Genomic DNA, 23324 nt, shown 5'->3' with positions numbered 1-23324 from the left:
AGAGAGAGAGAGAGAGAGAGAGAGAGAGAGAGAGAGAGAGAGAGAGAGAGAGAGAGAGATTTTCTCTTGGTAACGTTAAGCGGCAGACTGACTGGCATTTACGACAGAGACCTTGCTACATGCTCTATCACAATTAGCGCTGGCGCCAAAAGTGCATAAAGTGCATAACTCATCTCATAGGATTCGTATTTTGTTCGCTTCTTCCTGGTTATCTTCATATCTCGCGGATCATATCTTCCTCTTTTTGTTGTCTTTTTCTTGTCGATGCGGGTCTCACGCGAAGAGAAGTCTAACGGGACCAAGGTAGAAACAAGGATGACGGCGAAGATGCGAGTAGGTTGCATTCCTAACACCATTCCTCGAATAATCTTAGTGGTTAGTTTCGAATGGAATCTTGGGATTATCTGACATGAAGCGATTTACAAGAATCATGAGAGATACGAATTGACGCCCGCGTTCATGAAAAAAGGGAAGATATCATATTTTTCTACCTCTTTGAGAAAAAAAGGTCTGTAAATAATATCCAAACTTAAGCATGGGATTAAGTAGATTATATTTATACAGGTTGATTTCAATCTCATTACAAAGTAATGTTCTTAGAAGACAGAATCTGACCATGCAACAAAATGGGCGTTTATAAATGTAAAATGTATATCCGTATGTGAAACGTATTGTAAATTGTTATAAATGATGTTATGTCTGCGTTCCCGCTAAACTTTGATTAGTTGAAACCGCCATTATGCTTGCTAACTTGAGACAATCAAAAGGAATATATAAGCGATAATCTGATTCTGTCTTCTTGGAATGTTAATTTGAAATAAGCTCTTATGTAATTTGTGAGTCTACATACTTGTACCGGTTCCTCCATGCATGGAAATATTTTTTTTCAAATCAATTTTATTATTGCCTAAAAGTTCTCTTATTATATCTCCTTCTTGATAATGTTATCTTTGTTAGCTTTTAACTGCTTTTTAAATTCCTAAAAACAGCTAGAAATCACATGGTGAAGATTTGAAGAGTATGAAATATATCAGTGATTATATATAGAGTTTGATTTGTTTAATAAAAAATAGAAACTTGAAGATAACTAGATACGAGAGATGACGTTATCGAGAACGAATTAATAAGGAAGCTTTTGGCAATCCACAAGTTTGAAAAATATTTTCAGGCATAAAAAATTTATTGGAACTTATATAAATGTATGGAGTCTACTTTGAAAAAGATTAAAGTCCAATTTCTATAAATATAATCTTTGAATCCACGCCTAAAAGTACTTGATTTTGTAGAAACGGCAGGACATCTGTTGGCAGCAAGCGCGCAAAGCAAGAGAAGCAATAAAAAGGGATATCTACTATACTGTGTATACGGACAATTATCGCGATTTAATTGAAAGAGTTTAAGTGCAAGAGTAAGTTGAGAACTTTATAAACTTTGCTCTTCCGAGATATTTACGAAACATGTTTCTGAAGATTAGTCGCGGCAATATGGATTTTAAAGATAAATGGTTATTGACTCTTTTCTTGAAAATGTTTATTAATGGAAAAAAAGTATCAGAGAATAATTATAAAGATATTAAAGAATAAAGAAAAAATTAAAGAAGATTAAGAGACCTTTATATTTAACTCTCAGTTCTCACATTTCAAAAAAGTTCCTATCTACCCATATTCGGATATTTGTAACCTACGTTTTCTTTTGCTTGTATCTCAGATTGTAGTGCATCGATTTTGACAAATTTTTTTTAAATCTATCGTTTGAAGATTGAAAAAAAAAGAATTTTTGAGAAAGAATTTTTAGAAAGTCTAAAATGTCTTAGCACAAAAGATATTTTGTAATATAAGTGAAAAGGGATTGGAAAAAACGTAAAAATTTTTTTTCAAAATCTCATTTTTTTTTAAATAAATGAAAAAACATTTTATTAGTGATGAATCAATACTAACTAATAGTTGAACTTTAAGAAACAAAAAGTTTTTGCGATTTGTTCTAAAAACGATTTTTTTGCGAAAAAATGAATGATTTTTACTATACTTTTTTACTCTACTTCTTCATTTACTATTTCATTTTTACTCTACTTCTTTTGCCTTTCTTACTCGAGATCTTGTCCCTAACATGATTTCTGACGAAAACTACAAAAGTATGAATAATTTAAAAAATATTTAAAGTTTTAAAGAAAACTCACCACTTTGTCCAAACTGTTCTATTTGGCATCAATAGCACGAAGCGCAAAGTCAATCTTTTTCTGATATTAAGAATACAATAAAATTGATTTAAATCATTTTTTTATGATATACACTTATGATTAAAATCATAAATAATCCAATTAATAATTTCTACTTACATTTCAATTTTACAATAAGTCCGGATTTTCTGACGTCATATTCACAAGGGATGAGGGCAACCTCGATTTTACACCGTACGCATTTTACACCGTACAACTACGTAATGGCGCGTTAGAAGGTCGTCAAGCAAGGGAATTGTAGAGGTGGTACATAAGTTTTTTTCTCTTCCAGCCTCAGTACTACTGCAAAGCGTGTTCGAATATCTGAACTATGAAAATCGGGAAGGGGAGGTTACGCTAACCCTTTGTGGATGTATTGTAATTAATAGAGAATATCTGTTTCACTTTACATTATGAAAGGTATTTGTCAATAAATGAAAAATGACAGTGACAGTTTGTGAAATTAATGTAAAAAGATCAAATATGTGTTCATATAAATATGAATATTGTAAAGATTTATATATTGAGCATTGTAAAGATTTATTTAATATGTATATATAATTTCGCATATATATTTCGAAAGAAATAAAACAAGCGATAAGTAGAGTTCTACGGTTATACTTTAACTAGATCATTGCGTGTGCTTTAATAGGGTTGAGTAATTCTTTGCTTCAGCTGCACTTGGCCAAGTAACCAATTAACGAATTACCGGATCTTTATCTGCTGGCAATTCTCTGTTCTATTTGCCCGTTGTTCGCCGTGAAAAGGCATTCGTACGTTTGTCGCTAATTAATAATGAAAGCGATTTTGCAGCCACGCTTCTTTCCTTTATCTTTTCACAATTAGATTTATGATACCATGAACTCCGCTTTTTACAACTTAACAATAAATGAATTAAAATCTTTAGATCTGACGGAACGCGAGTAACATTATTTTATATTTTTGTTAAGCCTTTATTATATTCATTATTCTTGTTTTGAAATTTTATTATCTTAGCTTCTACATGTACGTGATTATAGCGAAACGAGAACGATTCCTCCGAAGAAGGTTTCGTTAATAAAAGAAGAAATAAAATTATCTCGCAGTATATTTACTAATAAAAAAAGCAGAGATTTATAAAACTTCATAAATTTAAAGCAGAGGCTGGGCCGCGCGCGTGATAACTCGTCCGTGAGTGCGCGAAGGGGTTAAATTACACATTTCTCATCTCGGAGTCTCCTTTTTGCTCCTTTTCGCCGCGCCTTTTCCCACTTATCCTCGTCGCTTGGTTGTTTTTCTCCGTCCCAGTTTTCCGCTGTACGTACGTAACAGAAGATCCGGAAGAAAAAAGCAGTGCTGAGCGCATGGATGATCCACGTAACCGCACTCCTATCCGAGAGATTCTAGATCCCTTTAACCCCTCAAAACACGACGAGAAAGCGATAGCTGCCTTCTCTCTATTTTGCCGTCTCGCTCTTCCTTACTCTTCTCTTCTTGTTTCGTTCTCTTTTTCTCTCTCTTTTTTTTCTCTCTTTCTTTCTCTCTTTCTCTCTTCGTCATCCTGTCCCATGTCTTCCGTTTATTGCCTACCTATCTCCGTAGTACTCCACTTTGTCTTGCGCTCGACAGTTACATCGACACTCACTCGTCCGGGGTAAGTCTGACCAGCAATTCACGCTGAAGTGGTGGTAGATATAGGCAGTGGCGATAGTGATGTGGTGTAGTTCGGGGTCCTCTTCTGGAATGTCAATCGCACTTCCACGAGACGAGAATGGAATAATTGGAGCACTGGCTTTTCACGATCGAGTCATTTTTTTTCCTAGCTAATTAGCGAGCAATTTTTTTTCCGTTACTGAGATGAGAATCACTAGAACGATAATTGAGAGTATTCGCCGTTTATGTGACGTGTTGTTAACATTTTAACCTTATTGCGCGTATTACGATCAATTCAGTTCTGCAGGTTCGTTCAAATTTTTTAAACGCGTACGTTTATTATATTATATTTATATTACATTTATAGCAAAAACTTAAAATGCAAAATATTTAATTTTTATATTTTTGTCCTTATATTTAGTTACTTGCATTCTTTACATAAAGATCAACAAAACAACACCATCTAAAAGTTTGGATTCTAAATGTGTTGTAAATATATAGCTCAAGGTAGCTTTTAGCAGTGGAATATTAAGATTAAAGTTTTTAGATTCTTCAGACCGTGTTATAAAGAAAGTACATAAATCAGCTCTTAAGTTTTAACTAAATGACAAGCAGGGAGCCGAGACGCAACATCCAGGAAGAGAGTAAAAAACGATGTTACGTGAGAGGAAGTCGCTAAACTACTTTCTTGCTCGATACTTTGGTATCGTCGATCGTATTTGCCTCAATTTGCTATTGTCCTTCTCGAAAGTTCGCGATTAGAGAAACGTGCTCGATTACAAATACGGCGGGATGAGATTGAATTTTCGATCGTATCTGTCGAAGAAAATCTGGCATAATGATATTTGAGAGACATGGACCGTTCACTAAAAGCGAAGCGGATTCGAGAGTGTATGGCATTTGATAAACTCGTGCGCAAGATACCTCTGATAATAAAATCTCTCGCGCCACATCGCCGTATCGGCATTTTCTGACAGCGTTCAAAAATCCTGACAAAATCGGACGTTAATGAAAGTTTCGTAGACGATGTGAGCGACGAACAAAAAAAAAACCTCGAATGAAAAAAATTGAAAGCTCTTTTCAGTATTTTTGGAGCTCTCCATCGCTGATTTCCATTTCGGTTTCTGCATTTAAATGAGGAATTAGGAAAATTGTTTTTACTTTTGCGAATTGCACTACTCACATCATCACTATTATGAAAGTCTAAATAGGTTTTCTCCAATTAAGGAATATTGCTTTATAATATTATTTAAAAAATATAAATTATTTAAAAAATGCAATGAAAAAACAGAAAACTAGAGTACATTTCATTTTTTAAATAATATAAGTAATTAAAAATTTAGAGTATTAAAGGATATAGTTTCGGGATTTGTTTAGAAGCTGAATGATTAAATTTGACTGATGGAGTCGACTCGTTTGTATGTATCGCGTTAGACATTAATGCCTGTACGAAAGCTTATCAAAACTTGTTATTTAACTATTCCAGACTCCGTCGATTTATATACTCGTCGCCGTCTATACAATTTTTCGTATTTCCAGATATATTTCCGGTTGTTATCCTTTATAGTGTAACCTCGTTACGATATTGCGGCGCACTCGCGGCTATTCGTTATGGCGAATGTCGGTTTCGTTATTGTATTTCTCACAGCGTGGTTATCCTAAAACAACTGTCACTCCCAGATACCCCAGAAATGATGACCATCTTCGTTTCCCATCACGAGCCGCGCGCGACTATCGCGCCCCAGAGATGAATTTTATCGCGCGCGAGTGCAGCTTCCTTGCAAATCGCTGCTTGAAATCCTTAACTGCTAACGATTTATTACAGGCGCAGTAATTGTTGCGGTCTACAGACAATCTAGCGAAGACGAGATTCTCTATCTCGGCAGAATAATAACGTCTCTATTTCTTCATTATTTTAAATTATTGTCACGTCTGTGTATTGAATTTATCGTCATACGTGCATATACACGCGCGCAAATAATTAATGGACGCGACGTGAGATACTTAAAAATTCTAGAATTTCATTTGAAAATTCACGGCAGAGTTGCGCGTATGTCGTTTCAACAATCGTTTTAATAATAATTAGCTGCCGGCGGACGCGCACGACGTAATTTGCGAGTTGCGAAAGCTTCTGTCCCTACCGTGCTCTTGACGCCCATTACGACGTTTCCTTATTTTTGCACAATATTTAGTGCATTCGCGCGTTTACGCGAAACGTCGCGCGAATAATACTTCATGTCCGAGTATCGGATTAACATAATAACGGATTAAAGTAAACGAACGAACCGGTATACATGGTATAATCGCGTTTTATGAAGTTGCCGTGCGAAAAGGCGTCGCCGTAACGAGGATCTATTCTGAGGCCGCGCGTTTTAAGACTTTACTTTATCTCGTCGTGGATAAAAGCCTAGCGTTGAGTTGAAAATTCGATTCATTAATCTGACCGCCGCGAAACGACCGCGAAATCGATCGAAAACGTCGCTGCGGAAATTGGGACGGCCATCGTCGGCACAAAGAGAGAAAAAAGAAGGAGAAGGAAAAGGAAGAGGAAAAAAAAAAAATAAAAAACGACATCTTTCCTCCACGACTTTATTCCACCTAACTTCGCCCTGCCGGTTTACGACTCCCTGAATACAGCTGGCTAATTAACGGCGCTTCCTTAGTGGGTGAACTGGGAGTAGCCAATTTCATTTCCGTTTCTCCCAGTTTTATTTTTCCTCCTCGGTTAAGCGGTCTCGCTCTCTCGTAATTCAGGGTTACCGGCGTTACCGCGCGAGTTGCTCTCTCGTCTCCGGCGTATCCGGATGCTGCACGTTGCACTCTCTTGCTCGAGAAAACTCATGCACTTTTCAATTTCGCCGAGCCACTCTTGGATCTGGACTTTACGTCCGGCATAAGGCTCTCGCCCCTTTATCATTTTGGGGTAGCCACCCTCGAGACGTCATTTCTATTACGCGCGCTGTTGTGTTTCCTATGATTAATCTGCTGGACGCATGGAACACACTGGTATACTGCACATACCTACAATACATGATGTAAGAAAAGGTCTTCAATTTTCGTAAATTTCGCTATTCATTGCCGGGGCTTTTTATAAGCCTCTATACAGCGATCACTAATACCGCAATTTGTTCACTGTACCATATATAGAACTCGCGAATTGAATGGGAGCGATTCCATCTCTTGATTTGATTCAATTATATTCGGCGAGGTGCAGCGCGGATGGATTCGTGTTCATTAACACATAACAAATGCAATCCCTCAATGTACATTAATCAAATATGTGTATCATGCAGTGTATAATATTGCACATTACTCCTTAACAATCCTGAATTATTCTTCAATTAGTGAGAATTAATTCCGAAATGAGGATCATCCGGGGTTTTTTTCAAATACCGCAAAATCTCAAGTGAGATTCGCGCAAAAACGATAATTTCCTGGCTTTGTCAGTGTCGGCTGCGGGTATTCCAAACTTTGTCAATGTGTCGTCTAACCGATCGTGTCCATTGCGGCCAAAGCGACGGTTTTGTGCACGCGGAGGAACGCAGGTCTGTAGTTTAACGAGCTGGTTGAATTGATGTATTCTCAGCTCGGTTTTAATTAATCGAAGTGATGTTTCAATCTGATGACAGGTAAATCATGGGCAAAGTGTCGGTGAAAGAGAGAGAGAGAGAGAGAGAGAGAGAGAGAGAGAGAGAGAGGGGGGGGGGGGGGGTGAAATAGGACTAGAAGATGCGAAAAAGCGAAAGAGCCGGAGAATGGAGGAAGTGGCCTGGCGTCCATGTAGACGAGTACCTCGCGCGAGTCTGATGGCCGTGGAGAGTATGAGGTTTCCCTCGTTAAGGGTCGTAAATAATGGCGATGGCGACGATAACGAGGCAATTTACCGGCACGCTTTTGCTCACGTTTTGGTCGACGTTCGACGATTTGAATCCTTTCGTGAGTTTGCGATCTTTACGCGTGACACGCTCGCGCGCGAGCGGACAGCTTCATCGCTGGCGATGAAGGACCTCGATCGATCGGTGAATGAATTATAATAGCGGGACATAATGTACCGGTATTTTATCGTTTGTGCGAGATGTGAAAATCAGAATAAAAATCTGATCGATGCGTGAAGTTTGTCGACAAATATGTACCTAAGAACGTGAGAAACATAAAGTTAAAAATTTTCTCTTCAGGATTGAGAGGAAAATATTATAACGAGAAACGACTGGATTTCAATCGGGGAAAATAAAATTTTGCCGCATATCGTTTCTTGATTTCGATGTGATATAAAATATCAGAATGTGAAGATTTCCGGATTATAGGACTTTAAAGGTGCTAAAATTTAGGTGAACCTGAATTTTATATCAAGCGCTTTCGTAAATCCTTAAAATCGCAACCACCGAGACGATTAGATGTGAAATATTCCAGCGTTCGACCCGATTCGGACGGCCGTTTCGAACGGAAGGACCTCAATTTTCTGACTCCGATTATTCGAGTGTATGTGAATTTGTGGGCTTATAATAAATGTAACGCGGCGAGGCCATATGGTCATAGTATACGGATATCTCGCTCCCTAATGGTTTCCCCGCTCGTTTATACTCCTTGAAGCGTAGCACCCAATTTCTCAGAAAGTGTAGAACAGATATGAACAATTTAAGCTTTAAAATGATTGAAGGTATTAAAAGTAAGAAAGAATGTCCAGGTATTAATTCAGTGAGATTCAAGCAATGTTAAACGCTGCGAATTTTTTTAAATAGACTAGAAGAGCATTGTTTTAAATTTTAATATTTGAAAAATTTATCTTCTCGCTTTTATTAACATTTCTCTCTTTTATTAATATGTATCTATCATTGAAATTAATTAAAACTAAAAAAAATGTAGATTTTTCACTTTTATATGCGAGGAAATATTTAGAAAAAAAAAAATGAAAAAAATACGTGAAAAAGTAGATTCATTCATGAAATGATCGTTTCCGAGTAACTCCGAAGCATGGTAACACGAAAACAAGTTGCGCTATAACTATAAATATTCTGTAGGAACACGATATCTTGCATCAAAAATCCATAGAGAACGTTTATAAAGGAGGTGGAAATATTTTTTTCGTATTTTACAAGAAATACTTTGTGCAGTGTCAGCTATTTCTTTTCGCGCATGCAAAATCTCTGCTTCAGAGACTCGACGGATTCATCTGACTGTGCACACCGAGGAATTAGCTTGACAATCGACGATACCACTCTGGCGGAAATACAGCCACACAAACGCCAGTTCGCTTATTTCGCGAAGCGAGTCGCGTGGGTGACGTCTGCCTCCGGCAGCTTTGCCGTTACGGAAAGCGAAAGACAGAAAGAGGAAGTGAGAGAGAGAGAGAGAGAGAGAGAGAGAGAGAGAGAGAGAGAGAGAGAGAGAGAGAGAGAGAGAGAGGGAGAGAGGGGGAAGAGGAGAAAGAGGAGAAAGAGAATTCGTTTCGCACACCAAGCAGCCTCTTGAAGCAGCTTTCGCTCGCTCCCTTCTCGTATGTGAGGGAGGACAGACAGGAGCAAAAGGGTTGCGTGTGTGAGATGTGGATGCCGAAGGCGCAGCGACGGCAGCGGCAGTCGCGAGGATATGGAACACGAGCCGGCGGCGGCGGCGATCGGAGAAAAGATGCTGCGCGTACCCGAGGAAGAAGCAGGATAGAAGGCTCCCGATGTGGGGGTGGCAGAAGCGGCGAGAGGGATGGTAGAAGGGGATAGAAATGAAGAGAAAGAGAGAGAGAGGGAGAGGAAAGCCGGAACGACCCGGGGGTTGCCGTGGTGCTATCGACCGGGCCGCTGGTCGGAATCAAACCAGGCGTCGGCGCCGTGGCTGTCCCGGCTTCCTCGAGTGCCGGACCATCCTCCACCTCCACCTCCACCACCATCACCGCCGCCGCCGTCGCCACCGCCACCACCATCGCCGCCACCACCATCACTACCATCAGCGGCAAGAGCAGCAGGCACCAGCACCGCCACCTCCGCGGAGGTCGCACGGCTGCTAGCCCTTAGCGCGTTAGTAGTGCCCGGGATACAGTCGATCGCGCACACGAAGGGTGCGGGTCGTCCTGGGGGTTGATTGTTGGTACGAAATTGGTTGGTTGGTTGGCTGGTTTCGGCAGTCTTGCTCTTGCATGCAGTCCGTCTCGCGACGGATTGTCGTCGCGTCGCGATTCAACAGCTGGCGAGAAGGTGCTTAAGCGGAGAGTATGTGAATCGGCAAATATTTCGCGCCCGCTTCAATCGCGGCTTAACGACGCTTCGAGCGATTTGGACTGCGCTCGAATGCGTAATCGGCATTGTTCTCAAGAGCGTAACGTCAACTCCGGACTCTTAACGTGATGCGAGCCTCGAATGGATCGAAGCGCTACGTGTTGGTGCGTGTGTTGCCGGAGCGATAGAATTGAAATTATTTGGACCGATACGGAAGTTATCTGACCGAGAATATCTGAGTGAATATCATTATGCACTATGTGATACGAGGAGACAACACTAGATAAGGAGTTGGATGTTTTTCGGTGCGTTCCTCACATTTTTTGGAATTATCCTGTAAATAATGCAATGTTCCTGCTCAATAATTCATAAGTTAAACGAATGACATTATCTCACACTCAGTAAAAACACGTATTCAATTTGAATAATTGTATTTAGTTGCTTTTGTAAACTTTGTTTTTCTAGTTGTTCAACGAATCTGAAACATATGGCTTCGAAATATTGTCGATGATAACTCCGAGATTTGAAGAAATCCGCGCATCGTTTTCGATCAATATTAGTCGCGTACACATTGCAGGAAAGAGTAAAATTATACCAACAATGGCAACTACGTTAGAAATTTCCGTCAATTATTATCGCGAAAAAAATACATCATAAGTCTTAGTCTTTTCAGATTTTGTAGACTACTTTTTTGAAGATTCAATATTATATTAACTATACTTATATTAATTGAATGTCATATTAAATATTATTTATAGAAAATATAAATAATTAGTATTTTAAAAAATTTGCACTTACTAGAACACATACATTTATACGATTTTTAATATATTCTTGTTATTTTAATTTCCCATTTCACTCAATTTTTTACAGATAATAATTACAGCTTTTGAATTTAAGCATATAATTTTATTATTTATACTGCGAATAAATGTATCAGTTATAATTAAATTGAAATATAAATGTCTCACTCAAAAAAACCGAGGCACTAAAATGTTACAATGCGATTTACAAGAGCATTTTTTTTGCGGCTGATTATAAATACTGGATCAGAATGAAAGATTTTTTTATCACGCGTAATAATTAATACATAAAATAATATTTGAATTATTTTAATCATTTCTAGTTTAGTTATTGGACAGAATATTTTATTATATGTTAAAACTTTGAAATAATTTGATGATAAATCTAACAAAATATTGCATTTTACAGTAATGCATTTTTTTTAAGTACAACATCTTCATTTTTAAAAATCAGTTTTGTCATTGAAGTATTTGAATTCTCTTATTTCTTTCTCTTTATATTTTCATAATATATTTTCATAATATATATTTAAATTCCGGCCATGTTTCCGCACGTCAGTTAAAATTAATATATTATAAAGATAGAGTATGATGGAAATGAATTGAGAGAGAGAATGATTATGAAGGCTAAGCCTCAATTTCGAAGATTGGGGGTTCGTAATATTGTAAAATGGATCACCATCAATTCTTTTTGACTCATCCATTTCTTGCAGGATGCGCTCTCGTTGATCCGTGCAAAAATGTCACGCCGGCACTCGTGCAATTTCCGCGATAATATATCGGCCTTTTTCGCTAAGGATCCGTTCTTCCTTTCACGTTATCGTTGCTGCCTCAATAATTTCTCGTAGATTTCTTCTCGTGGAAACTTCGAACTTATCTCCCCCGTCGGTGAATTATTAATCGTCCGGTCATCCCCTCCCTTCTTCCTGCTGCAATTAGCGCGAGCTCCGGAATTTAATTTCGCTCGCCAGATTGTCGCGCTTATATGATTCAGCATTGGCATCTCGTTTTTGCTTGTTTGCTTGAATGGCGCGAAATCGAATAATCCAATGATAGTTTGCACCTCTTTTTGAAATTGCGTCAGCATCGCGCTGCTCTGTCGAAAGACCCTCGGGGAATCCGATCTGCAAAGTACTTAGGAGAGACAAGTCGGACTAACTTGAGAATCGGGAATACTTGCTTCAAACTATAGCCGGCACGTTCCCATGGAAAGGAGCGCGAGAAAAAAGTTCGTATTTGCTGTAAATATAAACGTGTGAGTTATTACGTCAAGAGAACATTAAATTAATCAAATTTTGAACATAAACATAATTTGAATAAACATTCAAATTATGAATATAATATTGTATATAATTAGTATTTGAACTTTTACATAAATAGGTATTTATGTGGCGCGCCATTTCAGCGAGCTTTGCTTTCATAATTTTAAAGTTTCTTTTACAGATAGATACGAATAACACTAATAAATGACACATGATAAAAATATTATGGCAGTTACGATTTATTCTCTTTAATGGACGGATTTCTTTATTTCTTGAAATATTTCTTTAAATGAATGAAAAATTAAATGGATAAAAAATATTAAAGATACGACTCTTGATTATAATTTTTGGTTCGCATTTACATCCCCTTTTTTTGTATTTCGTAAGTATAATAACACTTATTTGTCATTGTCACAAGAAAGTAGATGGTATACTTCTTACGCTTCGGCACGTTTATCAGAAGTTTCAGAAAATAAAAGTAGCAAGAAAAGTCTGCATTTATATGGCTTGTCTTAACAATTGCACGCTCGACGAGATACGAAAACTATTACATCGTTTTTGCCACATAGGTAACCTTCACAGCTCACTATTTCGCTTGGCGTTTGGAAAAAGACAATGGCAGGCGTACCTTCGTGATAATTTAAATGCAGGCTCCTTTCTCTCTCCGAACAAGGGGAAGAGGAGTTGAAATGATTCTAAAGCTGTAGTACCAAATATACCAAGGGCCAGGGAGAGAGTATATAGTTTATCCCAAGTTGGAAATTGGAAATTCTCGCATAGCCACAGTTGAATGCTATCGGATTTCGCGTTATACGAGCAGTTTGAGCAACTCATTCGAATCAAACTACATCGTCATTGCAATTAATTAGATTTTGTCGGGCGACTGGCCGTGCGATTCGATTTTTCACTACTGGGTTCCGGCGTAATGTATATTAATTATTGATTTAACGAACGTAAATTTCAAGTCCAGCGTCGCTGAATTCCCGAAAATTCGATCCAAAGGGTCGATGCATACATCTGCATATTAATACTCAATCGGAATGGTCAAATTTGCGCTATTACCACAATGGGGTCAGTTTTCATCGCAATAATATATGGAAATATATATTATCCTAGATTGGAGAGCAAAATATCTACTTCATTTCTCGTTATTTTATAATAAACAGAAAAAACAGAACAGTTTTTGAAATTATGTAGCGTTACTAGCAAAAATCAATAAACTAAAATTCGAATATTCCATTTATTTAGATGCGGATTTGTTTAATGGAGAATACAATACATATGTCCAAAACAAGTATATTTTTAGAATAACCGATAAAATAAAGAATAAATGATTATAGAAAATGTAGAGGATAAAGAATGTTCGAAATTTGCTGAACCGATGGAGGATTAGGACAGGGGTGTGAAAAGGATGTCGTTGGCGATATACATGCTTCACGCACGATCATCCCCTCGAAAGTATATCGAGCATACATTTTTCCAGTTCACTGGGTAGACGGTAGCAATTTACGCGCCATTTCTCGAGTACGAAGAACAGCTGTCTGTTTTCGTAAAATTTTAAATTATACATGTGATGGAGATCTGTCCGAAGTTTACACATTTATATACTTGTGTGACTGTCATCGAGTTAATTGAATTTGACGTGAAATTAATTTTCAGAGAAACTACAAACTTAATGAACCATCCTTTATATATTGTTGCAGCGTGTTGAGGGCGCGAGGTGAAAGCAGGTGGTTTCCGGCAAGAGCAAGAAATAGAAACTCGAGGATCGAAGAATCATCGAATGATTCTCCTTTCCCGAGACGATTCGTAACATATGCGACGAGGACGTTGAGGATTCCGCGCGAGTCGGCGATTCCGAGGGCGGTGTATCGAATCATCGTACTTTGGGTGCCGATGATTCCATCAGGATCATTCACTGCCGACGATTCGAGCTCGTCGATCGTCACCGAAGCGTCGTATATACGCGCGTGTTGCGCGATAACGACGATCAGTCGCCAGATTGGCAGCTCAGCGTCAACGCGGGCAACGTATGCACCTGAGAATGGAAGTGAGAGTTTGCTCGGAGCCAATCAGCAGCAGAAGCAGCGGCAGCAGCAGCAGCAGCAGCAGCAGCAGCGGCAGCAGCAGCAGCAGCAGCAGCGGCAGCAGCAGCAGCACGATAGTAGTACCGAGTCGCTATTCTGAATTCGAAACGGCGGACGAGAAGCGCAAGCCGCTTGGAGGGTGCGGGATTGGAGGTGGCGGCAAACCATATCGGAAACTGTGGGAGTGGGTGGACGGTAGCGACGGGATAAGAGTGGTGGTGGCGGCAGCGGCAGTGCGGAAAGGGGTACAGGAGGGTAAGCGCAAAAAATTGCCGGCGGCAGCGGCGGCGAGGACGGAGGGCCGAAGGACAGGCAAGAAGGCGGCGGCGGCTGCGGTGAACGGGAAAGGAAAGCGGAAATCGGAAGAAGAAAGGGGTCGTCCATCGGTAAGAGGGCCCCACAGATGCGGGGCCCGCAGGGGCCAGTCCGCGGCGGCGTGACGCGATGCGGACGTCCTCCTCCTCTTTGCCGAGGAAGAGGAAGAGGAAAGACCTCTCACCTCCCGACACCGTCCTTTTCACCGGCGACTGGCGATCGTCAGTTAAACATGTCTTTCGACAGCACTGTCTTCTGCAGCTCGATATTATCGTATCGTATCGAACGCGGTATATTTTTCACCGGGAACAGGATGTTTGCTCGACGTGTCATGAGGTTCCTAGGAAGCTGGGGAATCGCCAAACAAACGGGATTTCCGGTGAACGATGCTGTGAACGAAGAAAGCGGAAAGGAGGCAAATGCGACAAGGGAAGTGACGACGAAGAAAATAAACAAGAAAGACGACGAAATGCGAAGGATATTGCGAATAAGGGGATTCTTCGAAGAGTCCTATCTGATGGCGGTATCGCCAAAAGCGTCTTCCTGCTGGCGCTTCTCTGCGCCCAGTGCTGCCTGGCAGGTACCGAAGCTCTGGCCGGCACTCAAAAGTACTGTACCAGAACAATTAAAACGCGATACGGTATCCTGCGCGGCATCGAGGCTAGATCGTCGACGGCCGTCGAGACTTATTACGGCGTGCCGTACGCGACGCCGCCACTCGGAGCGCTACGTTATATGCCGCCGGTTACCCCGACACCTTGGCGCGGCATCAAGTTCGCCGATACCATGCCGCCAGCCTGTCCGCAGCGGCCACCGGTATTGGACGAGAGCTTGCCGTGGCAGAGACAGGCCTACCTCAAAAGGCTGGTGCCACTACTGGCCAATCAGAGCGAAGACTGCTTGTATTTGAACCTCTATGTGCCCAAAGCTCCTCATGGTAAGTCGGACATTATCCTAAAGAATGGTCGTACTGCCTAATAAGCAAGAAATACCTTGAAACATTCCAGTAACGTTGTAGCAACGTTACAATGTTGCTAGAACATTTCATGATGTTTTTTGTTTAATGAGTTTTGTTTAATGAGAGGAAAAATGTTGCTTGGTAGAATAAAGAATGGCTGCATTTAATAGAGAAAGTAACTTTACAACTGTTGTAAAATTCTTTGATACGATTGAATTTTGCTTTTGATTTTTTGCGACTTTAAATGTAAATCAATCATATTGAAGAATTTTACAACAGTTGCAAAACTGCTTTCTCTGCTGAACGCAGTCAATATGTTAAAGCACTTTGTTGTTGGTAATGACTGTTTTTACAAATTCTACTTTTTTGGCGATAAATTAATTTTACTATAAATGTGATTTTTATTTATATTAATACATGTATATATATTTACGATACTCTTTATATATTATACATTACTTTTTTTAAATATTCTGTATGAATTTATATACAATAATATGTCTGATATAAATAATGCACATAGAAATATTTAAACACTAAAATTTATTTTAATTGAAAAATTGGATTTCCCATATTCAATTAGATTCATTCTCAGCGGTCTATTTTAAATTGTAATTATTTTTTTATACATATAGGAGTAATAATTGGGTAAAATAATAATTTGGTTTATAAAATTATATTATTGCCCTCGAATATTCTTTGTGCTTTCTAAAAAATAAATTCTTTTTATATTTTATATTTTTAAAAGACATGAAACAAAATTACCAACAATTTTATGATTAAAAAATTCTATCAATTGAAGATTAAAGAAACGATTGGGAAAATGTTTTCGTCAATATTGCAGTATATTTTCTTTTTTTAAGTAGAAAATAATGTTAAAAAAGTAACAATATTTCAGATATCTATGTTTCACAGGACTTCTACCTTCTATTTGTTTGAGATAGAAACACTGGTATTCTAAATCCTAAACAAAATTCTCTTGAAAAATATGTGAAAATACGTAAAGCTCTTGCGATGCACTGTTTGGAAAATCCTGCTTCATACACCATACGGTCCATTGTCGAATACAAAATTCGCCACGGAAACATAAGCTGAACTTTTCGGAAATATATCTTACGACGTAAAAGTTTGGTGATATTTTCGCGAGACTCTGTTTCGAAACACCATCCAATTTTAGGTAGATTGCTCAACTTGGTCGAAAGCGCGTCGCCAACCACCAAGGGAGGGGCAAGAGAGAAGCGCAATTTCATTTCGTGATAATCTGATTATTGGAGCATTCGGGAATGCAGTATCGGTGCATTACGACACGTGACAATGACACATCGCGCGCGTATAATTCTGCGCGACAAGTAGATACATATGTAGGTATGCATGTCACGCCAACTTTTTTTCTTCGTCAGACGCACGAGCACGGGCCTGTTAGATATTCCCAGAGTTTCGCAAATGATGTTCCGCTTCCGTTGAAATTACGTTTAGTCGATTTCGACGTTCTATTTACAATGCGATTCGATTCTTCCTCTCTCGCTGGACATGAGACTACAGATATATTGTACAGGACGACGTGGTAATTCGGCAGAAAGTTTAGACAACGAGGTGTAATGAGCTCTCATGAAAGTAGAATTATTCATCTAGAAATTATTATCTTTTCCTCGTATTGCATCACAAGGAACTTTAGTAAGTGCTATCACTCACATTTGGAATTTGGATGAACTTTTCTGCGCTGAGAGAGACATGTTGACCTTAATTGCTTGCTTAAGCTTCTTGCTCGTGAAAAATACAGAGAGTTGAGAGAGGGAGACTTTTAAATTTATCTAACAGTACAAGGTTATCTCATGAATGATCCATGCGCGATATTACGCGATATCACTGATTAGTGTATATCTTTCATCCCTCTTTCTCATCCCATCCTTTCCGATTATTCTAGTACAGTTGAAATATAAAATGCAAAGAGAGCGCAAGAAGATTATAACGATTGTGAGCAATAATTTCACCGACCATGATTTCTGCCAGATTAGAGCCAGGTTAGAGTCAAAGACATAGAGCACGAACTACGTAATCGTGTGTACAATTGTCGACAAAAATGAAAGAAATAAAATACGAAGATAACTAGTCTCTGTCTCTTTCTATTCAACGGTGTAATATTGTTAGAAAGAGACGGAAATTGGTTATTTTCACGTTTCTCTTCTCTTTCATTTTTATTAACCATGTCAGATATTCTATTTAGATACGGATGGCGTGGTCCATGTTCTATACCTTTGGTTAGAGCTAATTTCAATGTGGTGTACAGTCAAGAGGGTAGAAGATGGTAGGGAGGTAGAGAAAACAAAATATCACACTTCGCGCAGCCGAGAGCTGAGAGTTCGATGTGACGACTTTATAGTGGTCGCGATTTCGCGTGGCTGTCGCGATGCTGGTCTCCTTCACAAGAAAATTCTTCTACTCCTCCACCCTTCCACCTTTTTACCCCTTTTCCCCTACCATTACTTCCTCGCAGCTTTTAGCGTGGGGATTGGGAATAGAGCGGGAACGGGTGTCTGTAACAAAAGAGCGGATCGATCGGTCGTGGAGACGCTTTTCTGATTGCGAATACAGCGAGAGACTTTCAGATGAAGTGTAAACGTGAACCAATATACGGATCACAGATATGGAGATCAACAGAGTGAGACTGCATCCCGCGATAAATTTTCAGATAGGAATTCGGCCGGATTTGTTGAATTCTGTAATATTCCGGTTGTGTGTATAAAGGTGACCCAGTTCGGTTCTCTTGAACAGTTTGGCTTTGCTGCGCTTTAGATAAATATGTCTATTCCAATTTTCGATAAGAGAAGCTATCATATATACCAAAGAAAATTTCTTTCTCAGAGAAAGAATTTGTACGCCATACATTAATAAGAGGGATATAAATTTTGGTGGAAAAATAAATTCTTTCGCTCGAGATAACGCGGATGTATAGGATTAATTAAAAGCGTGAAATCTCCATAATTTCCATAAGGCGCGATCAGTCGGAGATAGAGCACGTATGAGAGACGTTGTGAATCTCGCGATACGCGATGATGCGCGATCCACTTGCGATTTTTCCGTTTTCTTTTTTTTTTTTTTTTGTTTTATGGGACCTCTTATAGAAAGGCCGCTATTATGCTGTCGAATAAAAAGCCGTAACTACCCGACGTTTCAGCCGGATTAAAGAGAACGAGCCGTCGTTGCTTCCTTTACTATCACGTTGAATTCTCTTGCTACTTTTTACAGAGCGCTTTTTCTCTTGCTTGTCTCTTCACTGACAACGCATGGGGGTGTGCAATAGCAGCACCATCACCACCACTATCATCACTACTAAGCAGCTTAGTTTTCGATCTTTCATCTCTGAATATCGTCGCGGAAAATTCAGACGAGAGTTTGAACTCCTTCGCTCGTGGCGCACTCGCGTTATTGAAACGCGACTGTAATATGCGGAATTTAAATGCGAGAGAGAAGGAAAGAGAAAAACATTTCTCAATCTCGATCGCAATGTGGTGCTTACGATTAGGAGTTTACAACGTTACTTTAATTCTGCACGAATTCGTGCAGAAATAATTGAAGAAACCGATGATTTTCTAGTTTGAAGATTTCAATTTTGACCTCACATTTAAAATTCTTTTCTGATGCGATATTATAATAAAAATATAATCCATTAACAGCTGGAATAGAAGCTTCACGTTGGATAAAATACGGAGGTTGCGCAAGAAAGAATGCGTAATATATCGTATATCAAGTAGAATTTGTGCTTATTTTAGTGGTATTGTGTTTATTCGACAGATTGAGAGCTTTCTCATCTTGGATCATCGCGAAATTACTTTTATGATTATATATCCTACATCTGTTATTACGCAACGGCAACGATGACGACTCGTAACTCTGAACGATCATCTTCATTCTGAAAATACTTATGATATCATTTATGGATATACAGCAAACTGAAAATAATTCTAATCTGCGATTAATTTAAACGCGTGATTATAAGTTTTATTTATTTAATACGAGAATTTTGTTTAATTATGATCTAACAATAAGATATTGTCCATGAATATGTTATGAACAGAAAATAATCTGTGATTAATTTAAATAATTTTGTCACAGATTTTATATATCAAATATAAGAATTTTATTTAATATAATTATGATGTAAAAAAGATATCTGCGAATATGTCATGAACAGAAAACCTATAATCTGCGATTAATTTAAATTTGTATGATTATAAGTTTTACTTATAATTTAATATACGACATTGTTATTTAATATAATACTTAATATTACGTAAATATTATGTTAATATTATGTAAAATAAAATTACTGCATACGCTAAATATGTTATGTAAGTTCATACAAATTCTTTATATGTCAAGATAATCAATAGTATGCTTTGTTATATTCACACTGTAATAAAAACAAGCAGCGAATGTTTTTCTCTTTATTATTTATCATTTAATAATTCTTCTTTTTTTATGTAATTTTTTACTGTAAAATATTCTTGAATGTTGAATTCTTATGAATGTGCGATTTTCTTCTTTATTGTTAAATTTAACTACGCTTTGCATATATCGATCATCTTTCATTCACGCTTGCAAGAGAACGTTATTCTTTGTGACGCGATAACTCATGGAAAAATTTGATATAGGTAGATTTAATACAATACTCTACGGCAATGTACTTCGACACAGACACAGAGAAACCCTCCGAGTGTCGGTGAATGTGAAGATCACGTGAAAATAATATTCGGGACACAGGGACGAGGCGGGGGCGTTCGCTCGCGAATTCATCCGGCTGTCGTTTCCCCGATCGAGCAGCGAGCATCTCCCGGCTTTGTGCGTATTGGCGTGTCTCGCGTGAGGAATTCGTCGCTGTGAAGAAGAATGAAAGAATAAAGCGCACTTTTATCTGGAAAATGATGAGAAACCAGGGTGCCTCGGCAGCACAATGGCGAGGCCGATGCATACGAGAAGAAATGAAGCGGACCGAAGAGATCCGAGGTATTGGAAGGACAAGATAAAGCGAAAGGAGTTCCTTGAGTAGAATGGAAGAGAGAGAGAGAGAGAGGTGGGGAGAAGAAAGAGAGAGAAAGACAGACTACTGTAAAGGAATGCAAGTGTAAGGATGCGTTGCATCCTCAATTCCGTAGTGCATTGCAGTCGATTATTTGATTCACGTGAGAGAACCTGCAAGCACCGCGGGAGTGAGGTAGCTTCGTATCGGATCGACGTTCTTCTTGTCTTGCCGTTGAGACATTAAGAGAGAGGACACGATAATGAAGAGGACTCGACAAGCACCGACATATATGCGCGTTAAGATCGATTCTTTAATCTGTTCGCACTTAAGACCATGGTCAAAGATCGATCGTTATCTGTAATGGTTGTACAAGGAACGTAATCTGGAGGAACTGATGGAAACTTTAATTAACTGTCTAACTTTAGGAAGGTTTTTAACCATGCGCAAATTAAACTGTCTAAACGAAAGAAAGACTGTAGGAAACTATTTATTTAAGTAAATCCGATTCCTAAGATTTTTACAATTTTTATAGATTTTTTTATAAAATTATAGATAAGAAATTAATTAAAATAAAATCGAAAATATATTTGTTTCATCTGATGTATGTAATACGTGCATAGAACTGGATTAAAAGAGATACATATGTACATGCTTTGACAAAAAAGTTATGCACAGGTCTAGAAAGGACTATTGTTTTGGAAACAGTGATAGATACGGCAAAATGTCACAGAATTTTTTCACATTATTTCGATTTCTCTCGACGAGAAAGATTTTACGTGTCGAAACTATATCATCATTAACGAGAAAACTCCCGATGTTTAGATCTGTGAGTAACTTTTTTTTGTTCAAAGAGTATATATATATATATATATAAAATCTTCTATTTTTTAGTGTACAAGAATACGTTGAAATGCTTCAAAATTTCTGTTAGTTCACAATTACAATTTCATGATCTCTCGTTAAGACTTTGAAATAACGACCTTTTCGTATTAAGAGCGAACTTTAGTACCTGATATATGTCGAGTCGTTCAAAAAGCTTCCTCATTTCCGAATCTCTGCTAACTTGCTTATGAATTTATTGGTCCCCGGTATCTACTCCTTTCTCCTTTTCCCAACATGTTACATAATCGCGTTACACGCTGAGTTGGAACTGTAATATGTAGAAGCTCAGGCGCTATATTTCGTATGTATGTGCGGAGCCAGAATTTCAGCCATTGTGATAAAAGATTATATTCCTGCTACAATCGTTCTAAGAAAAGTATAAAAAATGAAAAGCAAACACTTTTCTTAAAAGTTTTATCAATATATAAACAAGTGTGTAAAATACTTTAATTATATGAACATTAACAAGTTTAGCGAAAAATTTAGCTGTAGGAAATAATGTTCTTGAATAGCAAGTGGAAAATTATTCTTAAATTAATCTAATTGTGAGAAAATCTGTAGAAAATTAGATTATAGAATTTTAACTGAGAATTGTATTACTACAATTAATTAATTAATACATAGTTGTGGCACGACTCGAAATAGAATGGAATTATTTCTATTTTCCAGTTATTCCTAAATATATTAAGAGAGTAACTCAAAATAGTCTAGTAAATAAATAACTAAATTGACAAATATCTTCTTTAGTACTTTTCATACATTCGTAAAAAAAAATCTATAATTTCTGAACACGACAAAGATGAGCCGATACTGAGGAAGCAACAATAGTCCGAGTCGCTTATAAAGAAAAAGTATTGAGATATGATTGCAAACAGGCGGCTGGATAGGAACAAGTTAGCCAATGGAAAAATACATACAGTGAAATCACGGAAGACTCGTTCGCCTACTCGTTTACCTACTTAACTATCTGTCGTCTAGCGTGCGCTATCAGGATCGCAACAGGTGTCTTGCCTTGCCATCACTTACCTCGACATGATAGTTCGTTCCAGGGATGATTATATTTCGATCGCCGTTGCGCATTACATGGAATTTGACGTCGCGATTGATAGAGACAGCTGCATTACCCTGCTAAAAGGGAGTAAAATGCAAATTTTATGGAAAGTCTCCCTTCAAGATTTACGTATAAATCGAGATCTTTCACTCAAGTAAACGCCTCATAATTACAATATTTGGATCGTTCAAAATCGGATTTGCTGATTTTAACATATAAAAAAACTAACATTTTTTTATATGTGAAATACCTATTGAAAATTGTAAGTTAAATATTTAATCGCTTATTAATTAAAATATACATACGTAATATAGGTATATATTAAAATATAATTAAAAATATAATTAAATAATTAATTATTAAGATTTATTGTTATAATTATTACAAATATGAATGTAAATATTCCATATTTATGTGCTCGAAGCGCTTGGAATGTTCATGGAGCAAAGATTAAAAGTACACATTTATATTTTAATGATCAATAATGAATATTATTTGCGTTGATATTCTTTTTGTAAACACTGCCTGTATTTAATTGCTAAATACATGTGTATAATTTTTTGTGAAACATTAAATGCGATGTTTAGTCAATGAAGTTCAGAATTATATAATGTTATCATGGATTCATAACGTGTAGTTTATAAATCACGTGCCATTAGCTCATATAAGTTCATGTAATTTTAGTTACGAGATTTTATGGAAATTTAAAGCCGCTTTTTAGGCAGTTATTTCGACACTTTTATCTGGCCTAATTTGTAGAAGGTGCTTTACCGTGTTTATATCATACATTACAATAGGATTAGTTTCATACACACACACCTGTAGATCTCATATTGATAAGAGAATGTATTAAGATCGGAGGCGATTGCAATTTTCTAAAAAGAATTGTAATT

At 37.9% G+C, this 23324-nt stretch overlaps 1 protein-coding gene across 1 annotated transcript in view; it reads left to right on the top strand.

Moving 5' to 3' along the window:
- Positions 1-14162: 14162 nt before the first annotated feature.
- The window catches only part of LOC108688651 (neuroligin-1-like), a 20454-nt gene continuing 11292 nt past the window's right edge, over positions 14163-23324 (top strand). The window contains exons 1-4 of the mRNA XM_018194983.1: positions 14163-14168; positions 14328-14591; positions 14833-15457; positions 20406-20413. Coding sequence (XP_018050472.1) covers positions 14163-14168; positions 14328-14591; positions 14833-15457; positions 20406-20413 — 903 coding nt within the window. The remainder of the gene's footprint in view (positions 14169-14327; positions 14592-14832; positions 15458-20405; positions 20414-23324) is intronic.

The sequence above is a fragment of the Atta colombica genome, unplaced genomic scaffold, assembly GCF_001594045.1.
Source record: "Atta colombica isolate Treedump-2 unplaced genomic scaffold, Acol1.0 scaffold238, whole genome shotgun sequence".
Classification (NCBI taxonomy): Eukaryota; Metazoa; Arthropoda; class Insecta; order Hymenoptera; family Formicidae; genus Atta; species Atta colombica.
Note: the sequence above shows the minus strand (reverse complement) of the source record. Positions and strands in the feature narration are given on the sequence as shown.